Here is a 16,589-nt window from a genome sequence, read left to right as displayed (position 1 = left end):
CACCGTGAGGGTAGCACCACTACCCCATTTGTTGTCACCATTTGTGACAACCAAAAATGCTGTCAGACATCACCAAATGTCCCCTCAGGGGCAAAATCACCCCTGCCTGAGAACCACTGAGTTACCGTGGTGGTGTCGCTAAGCTGGTCTGCCAGATATCGCCTTGTTCTTCTACTTAAACAAACAAACAGAGTTGCCATCAAGTCAGCCTGACTCGTGAAGCCCCCAGGTGTGTCCGAGCAGGACTGCGCTCCATGGGGTTCGCAATGGCCGAGCTTTTGGAAGTAGATCACCAGGCCACCAGGCCTTTCTCCCAGAGTGCCTCCGGGTGGACTTGAGCCTTCGGTTAGCGACACAGCACGCCGTTTGCACCACTCAGGGGCTCCATTCTTCTGTTCATCCCATCTTCATATGCCAGCCCAAGCCAATCCCCCAGGTCACTGTGGGGCCTTCTCCCTGGTTCCCACAGTCAGCATTCTCCCTCCAGTGTGTCCTTTACCCTGCAGTGGGAATGTGCACTCTGGATGGCACCCTGACTGTGACATCCTCCTGACAAAGCACACCCGCGGCCCCTCCTGCTTTCAGACCCTCGGGCATGGCCTGCAAGGCCCTCTTTATCCTCATTTTTGCCCCTTCCTGATTCTGAGCCCCAACCAGGTTGAACCATGGTGCGGATCCTCAGACCCTAGGCCCATTTTCTTTCTGCCACACTCCTTTCCTCTCTGCACCCCATGTCTGCCCAGGCCCTGCTCTTATTTGTCACCTGGACATCACTCTGTCTGACATTCCCTGCCTGACTCACTCTCCCTCCCCTGCCCTCAGCATCCCAAGCTGACCCCACTGCTAGGTTCATCCCACAGGTTGTCATCACTTACTGACTCTCTGCCTTCCTCACTGGGCTGTAACATCAGGGAGGGGAGACTGCCTCTTGTATCTCTAGCGTGCAGGCATTTCCCCCCAAAAAATATTGAGCACCTGTTACATGCCCGGGCTGTCCCAGGTCCTGGGAACAATAGAGACAAACAGCCCTCCTCCTCTCTTGAAGCTGTCTGGCAAGTAAGAGACATGTTAAAGAAACAATCTCGAGGAGTCGTATGGTTAACAGTTGTGTGTGTACAAAGGGCTGGGAGGGTCTAGCCTAGTGCAGCTCATTCAGCAGATATTCTGAACAGAGAGCAGACGAGCAGCTGGTCTACTGAGTAGCTTCGTGGTTGAGGGCTTGCGCTCTGTGGTCCACCAGACCTGGACTCAGATACTTCACTTCTCTGTACCTCAGTTTCCTCATACAAAGTGAGGTAGTATTACCCAGTCAGTGAGATTCCTGGAAGGGTGACATGGGAATGCATACAAAGCCCTTGGCAGGGTACCTGAGTAGGGGCTCTGGCAGGGGACCCCCTTATTTCAACTGCCTCCCACGAGGTCAGCGAGGTGCCCACCAGGCCACCCACCAGGGGTGCAGGGCTCTGTGAAGATTCAGGGACACCCCTGTGTGATAGCTGAGAGAAACCCCTTCCAGAACAAATGGGATGACAGCCCATGGGCCCCTGGCCAGTCTACCTGGGGGCTGCTGTCCTCAGTGATAGAAGCAGTGAGAGGAACTGTCCTTGTCCTCCCTGTCCCCTGCCTTAATCCTCCTCCTCCAGCCAGATCTGCTCAGTGGCCGTTATGGGGCTGTTTGCCAACCCTTTACCTCCTAGACCCCTGACCCGTCTAGTCCTCAAAGCACGCCTCTCCTTAGGAGGCAGAAAGCATGTCATGTGGTGCCTTGAGGGCAAAGTCCTGCCTGTTCATCTTTATGTCTCCACATGGGGGCACAAGGCCTTCCTCAGGGGGTGCACCGGCTCCCTCATGTGTGAATGTCAACACTCGTTCTCAGGTGTGGTCCCAGGACCCTCAGGACCACCTGGGAACTTGTTAGAAATGCAGATTCTCAGGCCCTGCCCAGATGTGCTGAATCAGATACTCTGGGGATTGTTACCCACTGCTGTAGGGTCGATACTGACTTATAGCACAGAGGACAGAGTAGAACTGCCCCACAGGGTTTCCAAGCTGTAATCTTCACAGAAACAGACTGCCATATCTTTCTCCAGCTGAGCAGCTGGTGGATTCAGATGACCCACCTTTTGGTTAGCAGCTGAGTACTTAACCACTGTGCCACCACGGCTCAGGGATTGTTGTTAGGTGCTGCCAAGTTGATTCGGGCTCACTATGAGTCTGTGTACAACAGAATGAAAACTGCCCAGTCCTGTGCCCTCCTCACAACCGTTACTACGTTTGAGCTCATTGTTGCAGCCACTGTGTCAATCCATCTGGTTGAGGGTCTTCCTCTTTTTTGTTGACTCTCTACCAAGCATGATGTCCTTTTCCAGGTACTGGTCCCTCCTGATAACATGTCCAGAGCGCGTGAGATGAAGTCTCACCGTCCTCATGTCTAAGGAACACCCTGGCTGTACTTACTCCGAAACAGATTTGTTTGTTCATATATTCAGTATTCTTCACCAACATTGTAATTCAAAAGCATCAATTCTTTTTTAGTCTTCCTTTTTATTCATTGTCCAGCTTTCGCATGCATATAAGGCAATTGAAAATACCACAGCTTGGGTCAGGTGCAGCTTAGTCCTCAAAGTGACATCTTCGTTTTGTGACATTTTAGAGAGGGGTTGGGGCCCAGGAACCTTTTGACAAGACCTCCAGGTGACTGGTGTGCACTCAGGTTTGAGAACCAGTGGCTGAGAACAAATAGAGGGGCTAAGTGGCACTTGGGAGTAGTCTCACCTGCCTGCAGGCCTCTCAGATGGGTAGGCTTGAAGCTGGCCAGGATGTGTGTGTTGGGGGAGCTGCCCCGGTACCACTTTACCTTAGTCTGTCTTCATGGAGGTGCCTGGGGTGGGCAGCAGCTTCCTCCTCTGGGGGCTACTCATCTTGACTTACTTGCCTCTGTCTTCCTGACGCTCCTATGGCTAAGCGTCCTCCTTGGAGCCTAAAGCTCTTCTTTGCTGGGACAGTATTTCCCCCAAGGAGAGGGCAAGCCTGGGAGCAGTGCAGGGGAAGAAGAGGAAGAAGGAAGAAGGTAAAAGATGGACACTCTAGAAGACATTGGGCTGTTGAATCTCTCAATGGAGACCCACCTCTGAGTCCAGCTTGGGAGTCAGCCTAAAATCAGGACTTGGGGAGACCGTTTCCTGATGCTGCCTCTATGAATTCCTAGGGCTGCCGTAACAAAATGCCACACACTAGTGGCTTATAAGAACAGAATTTTATGGTCTCACAATAAGTCCACACCAATGTGTTAGCTGGGTCACGCTCCCTCCAAAGACTCTAAGGAAAGATTCTTCCTTGTCTCTCCCAACTTGTGGTAGCCCCAGGTGTTCCTTGACTTATAGATACATCTTCGCATGGCTGTCCTTCCTCTGTCTCCGTGTCTGTTCTCCTCTTTCACAAGGACACCGCTCACTCGGATTGAATTAGGACCCACCACAGTGTTCCGGTATAACCTCATGTTAATTTAACTGGTAACATCTTCAAAAACCCTATTTCCAAACAAGGTCACATTCACAGGTTATAGATGTTAGGAGTTCAGCATAATCTTTCTGGAGAACACAGTTCAATCCCTAACCCTGGGTGTTGAGAAGTTGGTCCTCCCCTCCAACCAGTCTGCAGGCCAGTGTCACCTTGGGTGGCTGCAGACATAGCGTCGGGAGAAAACTCCCCACCGTAGAGAATCCCTCAGCTTCTACTTTGACCTTGGCAGAATTCGGTTGCTTATCTCCAGGGTGCTCTGGGTCCTCCCTGCCCCTGGTCCTTCCTGCAGTGTCATACTTCCATCTAAGTCAGTGGAAACCTCTGCCCTAACTTCATCCAGGTGTCAGTATCAGAGAGGGGGGTCTTTTCTTTGACTAGGACTTCTCCTGTGGTCTCCTCCAGGCACTGCAAGTGAGGCCTGGGTCCCCGGCAGCCTTGGGGCTGGTGGGGACCTAGGTTTACTTCCAGCTGCTGTCAATCTCTGAAACCAGAGATGGTGAGCTGGAGATTCATGGCCTGATGCAGCTGGCCTATGAGTTCGTTTGCCTTACATGGTATCATTCTTGTTATTTTTATTTTAAACCTTTAATCAATTAACAAAACAGTTGCCGTCGAGTGGATTCCGAGTCATGGCAACCCCACGTGTGTCAGAGTAGAACTGTGCTCCACAGGGTTTTTGGCGGCTGATTTGTCTGAGGTAGATCCCTCCACATGTTTTATCAGGCTGGTTCCAAAGAAAGGACCCTTAGGACTGTTGCGTCTCCTCGGCCAACGTCTTCCCAGCTTCTCCCAACCATAAATGAGGCCATTTTCTCTCGTGTCCATGCCTTGCAGATAAACTGTGTGACGTTCCCTCACCCAGACACGATGCCAGAGCAGCAGCTGCTAAAACCAACCGAGTGGAGCTACTGCGACTACTTCTGGGTAAGTGGGGCCTCAGTTTCCCCCAGTGACCAGGAGTGCACACCTGGAAAGGGCAGGAGGGGCCTCTCCTCTTGAAACCTACAGGGCTGGCAGTAGATTTAGCACCCAGGGTGGCAGCTTATGACCTTCATGGAGCCCAGGCCATTCCACAACCCAGGGAGCCAGTGGAGTTCTCGTTCGTGGCAATAAGTAAACCCTGGCCAGAGGGCAGGTGAGGTCATGGCCACTGCTGGACTGCTCAGTGAAGGCCACAGAATCCAATCAGCTTAAATGAATGAATCAGGCCCCACACTTGCCCTGGTGACCTTGGACAAGCCATTTCACCTCTTTGGGCCTCACTGTTTTCATCAAAACCACAATGAGGTTGGCTTTCAGGACCTGTAGCTGCCCTTCCAGCTTTAATAATTCTCTGGTTCCAGAACTTTGCCTAATACCCTGAGAAAGAATAAATAAAATAACTGCTTTTTCAGAATGGACTGTCTACCCCTTTTCAGATTTGCTAGCCGAGTATTAGGGCACAAGTACTTTTCGCTGTCTACCAAATCCCTCACCCCTTAGAAGATGCCCGTGGACTGTTACTGCCCCGGTCAGCGGCTCCTGCTTGGTTTCTCCAGGGTGGCAGTCTGTGCAGAGGCAAGGACGTTGTGGAGAGGGCTCGGGCTCTGGTGTCAGATGGGCTCAGGGAGGTGAGGGTGGGGGCGGGGGGCAGGGACCAGAGTGTGCAAGACTTTCAGGCCCTGTAGACGCTTTGTAATGTCTCTGGGTGGTGCAGACAGTTAAGCACTTGGCTACTAACCGAAAGGTTGGCAGTTCGAACCCACTCGGGAAAACCTGGCAACCTGCTTCCAAAAGATCACACAGCTATGAGAGACCCTATGGAGCACAGTTCTGCTCGGCAACACACAGGGTCGCCGTAAGTTGGAGTTGACTTAACGGCAGCTGGTTGGGGCAGTCACTTCAGGTGTGATTCTGTGGGCAGCAGAAAGATACTGGAAGGGTTTAAGCAGCAACATGGCGGGATCTGATTTATAGGCACCATTCAGGGAGGACCGTGAATAGACTGGAGCCCTGATGGCGAAGTGGTTACGAGCTCCACTGCTAATCAAAAAGATCGGCAGTTCGAATCCACCCACTGCTCCTTGGAAACTGCATGGGGCACTTCTACTCTGTCCTGTAGGGTCCGCTGTGAGTCAAAATTGACTTGATGGCAGTGGAATTGACTCGATGGCAGTGGGCTACGAGCAGACGGGTGGACATACATAGGTGGGTGCAGAAGACCAGGAGAGGTGGTGGCGGCCGTGGAGGTAGAGAGAAGTAGCTGGGGTGGAAATGTTGGTCCTGAAGAGTTGTTCAGAAGAGAGTAGTTCAGGCCTGTACACGGGCATCGTGGAAGCTGGAGAGCAGTGTGGGGGGGCTGCCTAAGAGCCTTGGGGAGCTGGAGGGAGCTTGTGATCCTTCCACCTGTCACCAGCTCCTAAGAGAGTGAGACACAGTGAGATCCCGGCTTAATCCAAGCTCCCCAGGGACTCTGATATTTACTCTGGGTTGATGCAGACAGTTAACGTGCTCAGATGCTAGTGAAAGGTCAAAGATTCCAGTCCACCCGGAGGCACCACGGAAGAAAGCCCTGGTGTCTGTGGACATCAGCCATTGAGAACCCAGAGGAGCACAGTTCTGCCCTAACACACACGGAGTCACCATGAGGTGAAATCAGCTCAGTGGCAGCCGGTCACTAAGTGCTAAGCGCTGTGTTTATACCATCTCACCCTGAAATGCCCCTGAGGGGAGTGGGGTGACATTATTTTCCCAGTGTTGTGGATGAAGAAGCTCAGGCCTAGGGTGAGTAAAGGACTTCCCCGAGGTCACCCAGCTGGGATTTCAACACTGGCAGCAGCCAGTCCTTCTCCTCTCTGGCTTCCCTTCAACCCACTTCCCACCCTGGAGCCACATCGATCTTTTTTTCCCACCGTGATCCTTTATGCATGTGCGCTGGGAGGTGTCAGCGCCTAGCCAGTGCAAGACGCTGATAGGGGGCAGGATGGCTTCAGGTCAGCGGCGCCTGCCCCCACGGTCACAGACTGTTCCAGCTCAGAGTCAGACGCCGAGATTCCCCAGACGGTAGAGCCAGCCCCAGCAGCTAACTGGTTGGCAGCAGTCGGCGGTCAGACATCGAAGCCTGTGCTCCCAACCTCTCCTCTTCCCCACCATCTTTCCCAGGTCAGGAGGGTTGAGGGGCATGGGCTTCGAAGATGCTTCAAAGTGGCTGGCCGCGACTGTGAGGGTTTAAGTGTGGAAAGCCCATGGCTCAGGGCTGGGGCTTCAGGGGAGAGAAGGGAGCGGGGCAGCCATGGCTGACGATTTGGTCCTCGCTCTTGAGCTGCCCACACCCCATTCTCCCCGGCTCCAGACAGCGCCTGTCACCTAACCTTTCATGCTTCTGTATCTTTTCTAGGCAGATAAGAAGGACCCGCAGGGCAATGGCACCATGGCTGGGTTTGAGCTGCTGCTTCAGAAGCAATTGAAGGGCAAACAGATGCAGAAAGAAATGTCAGAATTCATCCGGGAAAGGTGAGGCCTGGGGCCCCTTCCAGCTCTGGAGGCGGTGACCATGCCCACTGCGGCCCCTTTGCCTGAGGGGAAGTGAGCAGCAGGTGTGTCCAGTGCTGGGGACGTGGGGATGCGCATGGGCCACCCAGCACAGGGCACGGGTAGCACTAAGGGGAGCCCAAGACTGGCGTCAGAGACGTGTGGCCCCGGGACAGGTATGCCAGCAGACGTGCTGCCTTGGCCTGTGCAGTGATTTCGAAGATTTTGAACCAGCATCTGAAATCTGGACATCTAGTATCTCCTGAGAAAGCAGAAGGTCTGGCGATAGCCACTCTGCATCCCTCGTGCAGCAGTTGGCTGGAGCTGAGTAGCAGCTGCCCCCTAGAGAGGTGCTGTGTGTTTCCAGTTTGCCATAGTCTCCACCACTCCCTGCTGTCCCCCACAGACTGCTTTGCTCTTTACTTGCCTTCCTGGAGTTCATTTGAAGCACCTGATCATAACAAAAAAGAGAGCGTTAACTTTCAAGTCAACTTTGAGCCAAAGATGTCCCAGACCTGGGGTACAGAATCCGCCCACCCCTTCTCACACACACCCCATCATCTCTGTCTCCAGGGAGCTCAGTCTCATGGGGGAGTCAGACAAGTAAATTATGATGAGCACAGGAACGATGTTAGTGGTTTGTCCCAAGACTTGGGAACATGGATGGGAGAACAATGAATTTAGCCTGGTGGAGTCTGGGAAAGCTACAAAAGGCAGTTTTATGAGACTCTTGAAGGCAGAGAAGGACGAGATGGCATCCTTCTCGATCTCCCTCCTTCCCCTCCCGCCTCTTTCTGAGTTCTGAGGATTTGTTAAGCACATGGCATGCACACAGCCCACACGTGCGCCCCACACAGTGTAGACACATTCTCCTCACACCTGTGTACACAGTCTTCACACACATATGAACACACCCCACACATGCACCCCACACGGCATATGCAATACTCCTCACACGTGTGCACACACCCCACACATGCTCTGTACGTGGTATATATATACTCCTCACACGTGTATACATACTCTTCAGTGTGCACATACTCCTCACACACGTGCACACGCCCCACACATGCGCCCCACACAGTGTATACACATACTCCTCACACCTGTGTGCCCAGTCCTCACACACGTGCACGCAGCCCACGCATGTACCCCACACAGTGTATACACATACTCCTCACACGTGTGTACACATGCCCCACACCAACACATGGATGTATGCACACATGCACACTTTGCCATTCACATGCACAAGGACACGTGTACACCTTACACACGTGTACACACACACACACAAGGTATACTGGAAATATTTATAACACATAGTAATGTTTTTTTAAATATTTATAAGAATACTAACCCTAGTAATAACGTTTGAACACTTTAAAGCAGCCCCTTTCTTTAGGAAGGACTCTTCTGTTTGCATAATCAAATCTTTATTTTCTGACCATTAAACTAGTAGGAATTGAGAGGTTGCTTGGCTTAGGTAGGAGAAAATGATAGCAGAACATCAGGAAATAGGACGATGGCTATAAGAAGCCAAGTTTGAACACGCTTTCATACAAATGCCGTGCTATGGAATGACCAGAATCTGCCATTTTGGAAAGCTTTGGTCTTTCTTAAGAAAATGCAGACCGTTTAACGTTTCTCATTCCATCTTGGAATCCTGGAGGGAGGGCCTTCCCCCCCAGCAGAGATGCAGAGGTGGGACTCTAAGGGACTGGTTTGCTGTGGCCTCAGCACAGAGAAGTGGGGGTGGGTGGTGAGGAGGTGAGGGCGACGGGGGATCCTGGAGGCAGGCAGCCACCTCATGTGCCGGGCACACGCATTTGGCCTCTGTGATGTTGGCGTTGAGAAGCCTCTGAGGGATTTCAAAGCAGGTGTGTGACATGGTTACATCTGTGTTCTAGAGAGGCCTCTTGGTCACTGTAGGAGGGAAAGAGAGGCTGCAGGCTGGCCACCTGTGTCACCCTGGGTGGCGGGGGCGGGGGGAGGGCTCGAGAAAGCAGAGGGAACCAAGAGGAAGTGCTAAGGCAGGAGGTAAATGGCAGATAGACTTGAGAGGCCTTGTGAGCAACCTGGAGGCTGAGGGCAGAGCAGTAGGCAGGCAGCTGGACTCTGTCTTTTGTGAACCTATCAGTGTTAAATCCCACGATAATTATTCCCCAGATGCTGCTGGAGTCCTTTGTCAGGTGCCCCATCTGTGTCATTTGGCACATCCTTGCACTCCCCGCCCCACCTCCCTGACACCCAGGCACTGGCTGCCTGAGCACCTGGGGCAGGGGGGCAGGCACATGCTGCAGCCACAGAGCTCTGGTGCTTTCGCTGCTGCAGAGCGATGGACCAGGCTGTCTGAGGCCCACCTCTGAGCTGGCCCAGGGTCTCACGACCACCGTGGCCCAGGGCACGGCTTAGGTAGCGCACAGTACCTCTGACAACACAATTAACCCGGATATGCCAGCTAATACCAAACATCCCTGGAGAGCTGTCATGAAAGCGTGTCAGGGGTCTGCCTGCTGGGAGCTAAATCTAAGGCAAGTTCCCTCTCGGGGAAATGGAGGGGGCTGCAGCTCTGAGCACTGCCTGGTTTCCATGGAGATACGTGTGCCCTGCAGCCTTGTCAGTTAGACACACTGGGAGTGATGGACCTTCGGGAGATGTTCCCCCCACCGACTGCAGAGGGGCCGAGGCATCTCTGAGGGTCTGAACCCAGAGTTTGGAAGGGAATGGGGACGGCACTGGGGCATCTCTCGTGGTCCCTCACGGGTTGTGTGTATTCACTTAAGGGTGTCCCATGTGTCCGACCCAGTCCTGGGTGCTATGCAAATGACGGTTTTTCAGTCCTAGCCATCAAAAAGCCAGTTGCCATCAAGTCAGCTCCAACTCATGGCAACCCCACGTGTGTCAGAGTGGAAATGTGCTCTGTAGGGTTTTCAGTGACTGGTTTTTCAGAAGTAGATCACGAGGCCTTCCTTCTGAGGTACCTCTGGGTGGACTCCAACCTTCAACCTTTTGGTTAGCAGCTGAGTGTGTTAACCATGGAAATATCCCATTTTGCAGGTGAGGAGATAGAGGTTTGGCCAGTTTTATTCATTTATTTATTCAAAAAAAAATGCCTGCTGTGTGTCAGGTGACAGACAAAGCCCACACACTCACAAGCTTTAGCATCTAGCTGATTTGTTCCACAGCGAGTGACAGGACCGCAGTTCCAACCCATGATCTCACCCCAGGAGCTTACGTGTTGGGTTTTCTCCCCTCACAGGATAAAGATTGAAGAAGAATATGCAAAGAACTTAGCTAAGCTGTCTCAGAACTCCCTGGCGGCCCAGGAGGAAGGGTGAGTTGGGAGGGGAGTGGGGGGCGGTGACAGGACACTCAGGAAGGGGCTCCCTTTTCGTTTCATGTCTCACTGGTCGCTGCCAGGGTCCACCTTGGATGGGGAAGTCCCTCTAGGCTTAGCTCATGGTGGCAGCCATGGCTCAGGACAGGCACTCATGGCTCAGGTATATACTCATAGCTCAGGACAGGCACCCATAGCTCAGGACGGGGACCCATGGTGCAGGATGGGCACCCATGGATCAGGTGGGCACCCAGGGCTCAGGGCAGGCACCCAGGGCTCAAGGTGAGTGCCTCCACAGTGTCTTCTCTCTAGTGGCCAAAGACCTTCTGCCAGATGCCAGAATATGTCAGAACCCTCTCTGCCTGTTCCTTGGTAGCTGGACACCAGCCCCCCAGATGTCCACCCGAGCTACCCTTTCTCTGAGGCCAGGGTGGTAGGAAACTGGGTGTGAGAAGGTTCCGTACCCAGCCTCGTTTAGAACCCTTTCTGTGAGCCAGACTCCCAAGCATCCCTGCTCCAGCTGTGATAGTCCAGACCTCATTGGATGGGGCCTGGGCTAGGGGAGTCTCCGCCTGACCCTCACAGCCACAGAGTGATTCCTAGCGGGAGAAAGACTTCGACTTTCTTTGCTCCTTCTGTTCAAAAAGAATCTCAGGAAGTTAGAGCTGAAAGGGTGCCCAGAGGGCCTCTCTTTGTCCCTACTCCCTCCAGTGCCATCTCTGAGTTCCCCTACAACAAGAAATGGACCCCCAAAGAAGGAAGACATTCCCTTGGGGTGTGGGGTGACTCTCGGAGAGCCGTTATTTTATACCAAAATCCTTCAGGGGGCAGAGGTTTTGCCAACCAAACACGGCTTTGATTAATCCTCTGCTTGGGCCGGCTGTGCAGCCAAGCAGCGTGCACCGAATGGTTTCCGCCAACCCAGCCGGCCACAGGGCAGCCAAGCGGGGCCAGTGTCTCTTCCAGGGATGTAAATGGGGTTCGCACCCAGCCCTCTTCTGCTGAGTGCACAAGCCTGAGATGAAGGCAGGAAAGGAGTCGATGGGGGATCTCCCTTTCTGCCTGGGAAGGGGCCTTCCTAATTCTCTCCACACCCTGTAGTCATTACTGTGCCACCCTAGAGTCTTCCGGCTTCCACCTCCGTGGCCTGGGCCGCATCCAAGGATGCTCTGTGCAGGCAGCATGCACAGCGTATGCTCCCAACCCAAGAACCCCAGCCCCACGACGCAGGCCTGCACCCCCACGCCGTCCACACACGTGCAGACAAACACACCAGAAGCCCAGCCCCACGACGCAGGCCTGCACCCCCACGCCATCCACACACACGACGCAGGCCTGCACCCCGACGCCGTCCACACACGTGCAGACAAACACACAAGAAGCCCAGCCCCACGACGCAGGCCTGCACCCCCACGCCGTCCACACACGTGCAGACAAACACACCAGAAGCCCAGCCCCACGACGCAGGCCTGCACCCCCACGCCGTCCACACACGTGCAGACAAACACACCAGAAGCCCAGCCCCACGACGCAGGCCTGCACTCCCACGCCGTCCACACACATGCAGACAAACACACAAGAAGCCCAGCCCCACGACGCAGGCCTTCACCCCCATGCCGTCCACACACGTGCAGACAAACACACAAGAAGCCCAGCCCCACGACGCAGGCCTGGACCCCGACGCTGTCCACACACATGCAGACAAACACACAAGAAGCCCAGCCCCACGACGCAGGCCTGCACCCCCACGCCGTCCACACACGTGCAGACAAACACACAAGAAGCCCAGCCCCACAACGCAGGCCTGGACCCCGACGCTGTCCACACACATGCAGACAAACACACAAGAAGCCCAGCCCCACGATGCAGGCCTGCACCCCGACGCCGTCCACACACGTGCAGACAAACACACAAGAAGCCCAGCCCCATGACGCAGGCCTTCACCCCCACGCTGTCCACACACGTGCAAACACACAAGAAGCCCAGCCCCACGACACAGGCCTGCACCCACACGCCATCCACACACTTGTAGACGAACACAGGGATAGCACTCACCTGTGCACCACACGCATCTGTGGTTCTCATCTACAACCTACGTGGGTGCTGCGCACTGTCCCCACGCATGTACACATTAACCCCACGCACATGCCCACATGCAGGCTGTGGGGTGGGAACATGTGCCCCCTCCACAGACACACACACAGACGTGCAGCTCAGCTCTTTGGCACTTATACACAGTTGGGGGCATTTAATACACTCCAGCGTGCAACTTTCAAAGTGTAACACTGAAGCCTCGAAATTTGGGGCAGCCCAGGAAGATGGGGGTGGGGGAGACCTGAGCTGCTTTTGTAACTTGAGAGCCGTGTCCAAATGAGATTTCCCAGGACACGTGCTCATGGGTAAATGAACAGAATTCCATTATGTCCTCTGCCTTCAGTGGAAAGGAACAGGGATTTTGGTCTTTCCTGGCTGGTAGTTGTGATAGGAACATAGGAACATGCATTTTGCTTCAGTATGCAGTAGATTGGATCAGAAATGTATTACAAGTCCCCCCCACCCCACCCCGCTTAATCTCTTTAACTGATGTAAAATCCCTCTTCAAGTGAAAGGATTTTCTGCTTTTTTCTAAATTATGAGGTGGCTCCATGTGGCCTGGAATAGTGATGGGGGACATAGAAGGAGAAGTGTGCATGGGAGATGTATTGCTGCCTCTGTTAGTTGTCAGATGCTGTCTAATCAGTTCCAACTCATAGTGACCCTGTGTGCGACAGAACGAAACACTGCCCGGTCCTGCACCATCCTCACAACTGTCGTTACGTTTGAGCTCATTGTTGCAGCCACTGTGTCAATCCATCTCATTGAGGGTCTCCTTCTTTTTCACTGGCCCTCTACTTTACCAAGCATGATGTCCTTCTCCAGGGACTGGTCCCTCCTGACAACATGTCCAAAGGATGTAAGATGCAGTCTCGCCATCCTCCCTTCTAAGGAGCATTCTGGCTGTACTTCTTCCAAGATAGGTCTGTTTGTTCTCCTGGCAGTCCGTGGTATATTCAGTATTCTTCGCCAACACCATAATTCAAACGCATCAGTTCTTCTTCTGTCTTCCTTATTCACTGTCCAGGTTTCACATGCATATGAAGTGATTGAAAATACTGTGGCTTGGGTCAGGCACACCTGAGTCCTCAAGGTGATATCTTTGTTTTTTAACACTGTAAAGAGGTCTTTTGCAGCAGATTTGCCCGGTGCAATATGTCGCTTGATTTCTTGCCTGCTGCTTCTGTGGCTGTTGATTGTGGATCAAGTAAAATGAAATCTTTGACAACTTCAATCTTTTCTCTGTTTATCATGATGTTGCCTATTGATCTAGTTGTGAGGATTTTTGTTTTCTTTATGTTGAGGTATAATCCATACTGAAGACTGTAGTCTTTGATTTTCATCAGTAAGTGCTTCAAGTCCCCTTCACTTCAGCAAGCAAGGTTGTGTCATCTGCATGTGGCAGGTGTTAATGAGTCTTCCTTCCTTCCTGATGCCCCGTTCTTCCTCATAAAGTCCAGCTTCTTGGATGATTTGCTCAGCACACAGACTGAATAGGTATGGTGAAAGGATACAACCCTGACACACACCTTTCCTAATTTTAAACCATGATGCCCATGGACCCACCTGAATATATATGTTTTTTCAGTTGTTGTAGTAAAATTACATGTAACAAAGCATTTGCCATTCCAACATTTTTTGCATGTGCAACTCATACGTTTGCCTTGTGGTGTAGCCGTCACTACTATTTGTTTTCACATTATCTTACTCAGTGCCCCCTAAGCAGTGACTCCCCTTTTCCCCTTGGCTCCCACCTCTGGTACCTATACCCGTTGCCATTGAGTTGATTCCAACTCATAGTGACCCTACAGGACAGCGTAGAACTACCCGAGGAGCGTCTGGTGGGTTGGAACTGCCAACCTTTGGTTAGCAGCTGTAGCACTTCTCGTACCCAACCCAGTGCCGTCCCTATAGGACAGAGTACACTTCTGGTAACCACTACGAACTTTTTGCCTCTGTACATTTGCCTATTCTGTACAAATGGGATCATGCAGTATTTGTCCTTTTGTAACTGACTAATTTCGCTCAGCACGATGCTTGTGAGCTTCATTCGTGTTGTGGCGTGCGTCAGGACTGCGTTTCTCTCCATGGCTGTGTAGTATTCTGTTGTGTGTCAGTACCACGTTTTATTTATCCATTCATCTGTTGATGGACATTTAGGTCATTTCCATCTTTTGGCTATTGTGAATAGTGCCACAGTGAACACTGGTGTACGTGAGTATCTTTTTTATACACTTTATTTTTTAGAGCAGTTTTAGGTGCCCAGGAAAATTGCAGACTACAGCGTCCCATGTACTCTCTCCCCCTGCACCGTTTCCCGTTATTAACATCTGCATTCCGACCTGCATTTGTTACCACTGAGGGACTGATAGTGACACATTATTATAAATAAAGGCCAGAATTCACATAAGGCTCCCCTCTTTGTGTTGTAAGGTCCAATGGGTTTCATGCAGAATAATTTCACTGCCCTAAAAATGCCCCCTGCTTCACCTGTTCTCCCCCTCCCCTGGCAGCTGATCATTTTACTGTCTCTGTAGCTTTGCCTTTTCCAGAATGTCCTATGGTTGGAAGCATACAGTATGCAGCCTTTTCAGACAGGGATCTGAGTGTCTGGAGTGATGTCTCACACCTCTGAGTGCCTACCTTGGAGGTGGGGCCGAGGACATTGCCTTGAGCATAAAACTGAGCTTCCTCCTCCTCCCAGTGGTTCTCAGGTGACATCCTCAGGCTGTGGCCACTGTCACTTGGTCAGCTACTCCCCATATGCTCTGCTGAAAGATGTGTGTGCTCACACAAACTCTTGGCACCGTCTAGAACCTTTTGTGTGTGTACCTCCCTCAGCTGCAGGGGCAAACCTTGTCACCACCCTTTAATCAAGTGCCCACCCCTCCTCAGACGGCTTCTGTGAGCTCCGCGTGCTGCCTTTTACCCTAGATCTTTGTCCATTGTGAGGTCATCTTTGTCTATAGCAGGAGGTAAGGGCCAAGGCTCATTTTGTCACATGTGGATGGACACTTGCCCAGCACCATTTGTTAAAAGACCATCCATTCCCCATCCAAACACATTGGCACCTTGGTTGCACCAGTCGACCATCTATGGGTGAGTTAGTTTCTGGACTGTGTGTTCTGTTCCACAAACCTGTAGGCTGACCAGGACTACTTCTGCACCCTTCTTCCCACCACCCTGGACCACCTACCCACCTGCTCAATAAGGCAGGAGGCCAGGTCCACCCAGAGGATACAGACACCCTAGCAGGGCTTCCTGGAGCTCAGGCCCCTCCAGCCAAGACAAATGCCAACTAGGCTCCCCAGTAAGGGTCACCCCGGGGAACCTTCCTTTGCTGCTGGACTCCTGATAAAATCAGTCAGTCATTTCCCCGTAGACACCCACAGCATCCCAACCCCGAAGCACAGCCAGTCAGGCCTGTGTTTGATCAAAGGGATGGGTTCCACCCAGTAATTCTTAGCTGCGGGCTGCTTTGCTGGAAACTCCAGAAGCCTTGCAGCTTGCTGGCTTTTAATCAGCCTTTGCCACTCAAACTTAATGAATTCTCCGGGGAAGTGGCTTCTTGATGAAACTAAGTCAACTGAACATTCAGCCTGGATTACTGGCTGCATTTAAGAGGTCTTGAAGAAGGAAGCAGGGGTATCATTTGGAAGGTCAGTGAAGTTAAAGAGTTTCAAATAATGAAGACAGTAGCACGAAGGCCTGCATTTCAAAGTCTTGAGGACTTTGGATACTCCTTCTACTTGAAACATCTCCTTGTAGTGGAAAAATGATTTAGCTTAGAGAGCTGGACCGTTCTCCAATAAGCTGTGGGCTGTGTTAAGGGCTTATAACCCACCACGACAAATAGCACTACAGAGAAGCTCCTGAGGAGGGCACTGGAGAGTCTGCACTCCAGAGGCAAGCAGTTCTAGACCCAGACTGGTCCATCTTTGCCTCTCCTGAAAGCCAGGTGCCTGGGGATTACCAGTAAGCAGGGCTGCGTGGCACCTTTCATCTGTCTCCTTCCTGTATTTATCAGTGGGTGTTTGCTCCCTAGATCAACAAACAGGGAGGGCTGGTGAAAAAGCAGTAGAGATGGCAGTGTGTCTTGGTGCCCAGGCCCTCGCTGCAGCTG

At 52.4% G+C, this 16,589-nt stretch overlaps 1 protein-coding gene across 7 annotated transcripts in view; it reads left to right on the top strand.

The window, feature by feature from the left end:
• The window catches only part of GAS7 (growth arrest specific 7), a 287,911-nt gene that overhangs the window by 249,950 nt on the left and 21,372 nt on the right, over positions 1–16,589 (top strand). For all 7 annotated transcript variants that reach the window (XM_064271773.1, XM_064271775.1, XM_064271776.1 and 4 more), the window contains exons 6-8: positions 4,357–4,446; positions 6,899–7,014; positions 10,295–10,369. In XM_064271773.1, the coding sequence (XP_064127843.1) occupies positions 4,357–4,446; positions 6,899–7,014; positions 10,295–10,369 (281 nt within the window). The remainder of the gene's footprint in view (positions 1–4,356; positions 4,447–6,898; positions 7,015–10,294; positions 10,370–16,589) is intronic.

This window comes from Loxodonta africana, chromosome 18, assembly GCF_030014295.1.
Source record: "Loxodonta africana isolate mLoxAfr1 chromosome 18, mLoxAfr1.hap2, whole genome shotgun sequence".
NCBI classification, from domain to species: domain Eukaryota; kingdom Metazoa; phylum Chordata; class Mammalia; order Proboscidea; family Elephantidae; genus Loxodonta; species Loxodonta africana.
This window is presented reverse-complemented; position numbering and strand designations above follow the sequence as displayed.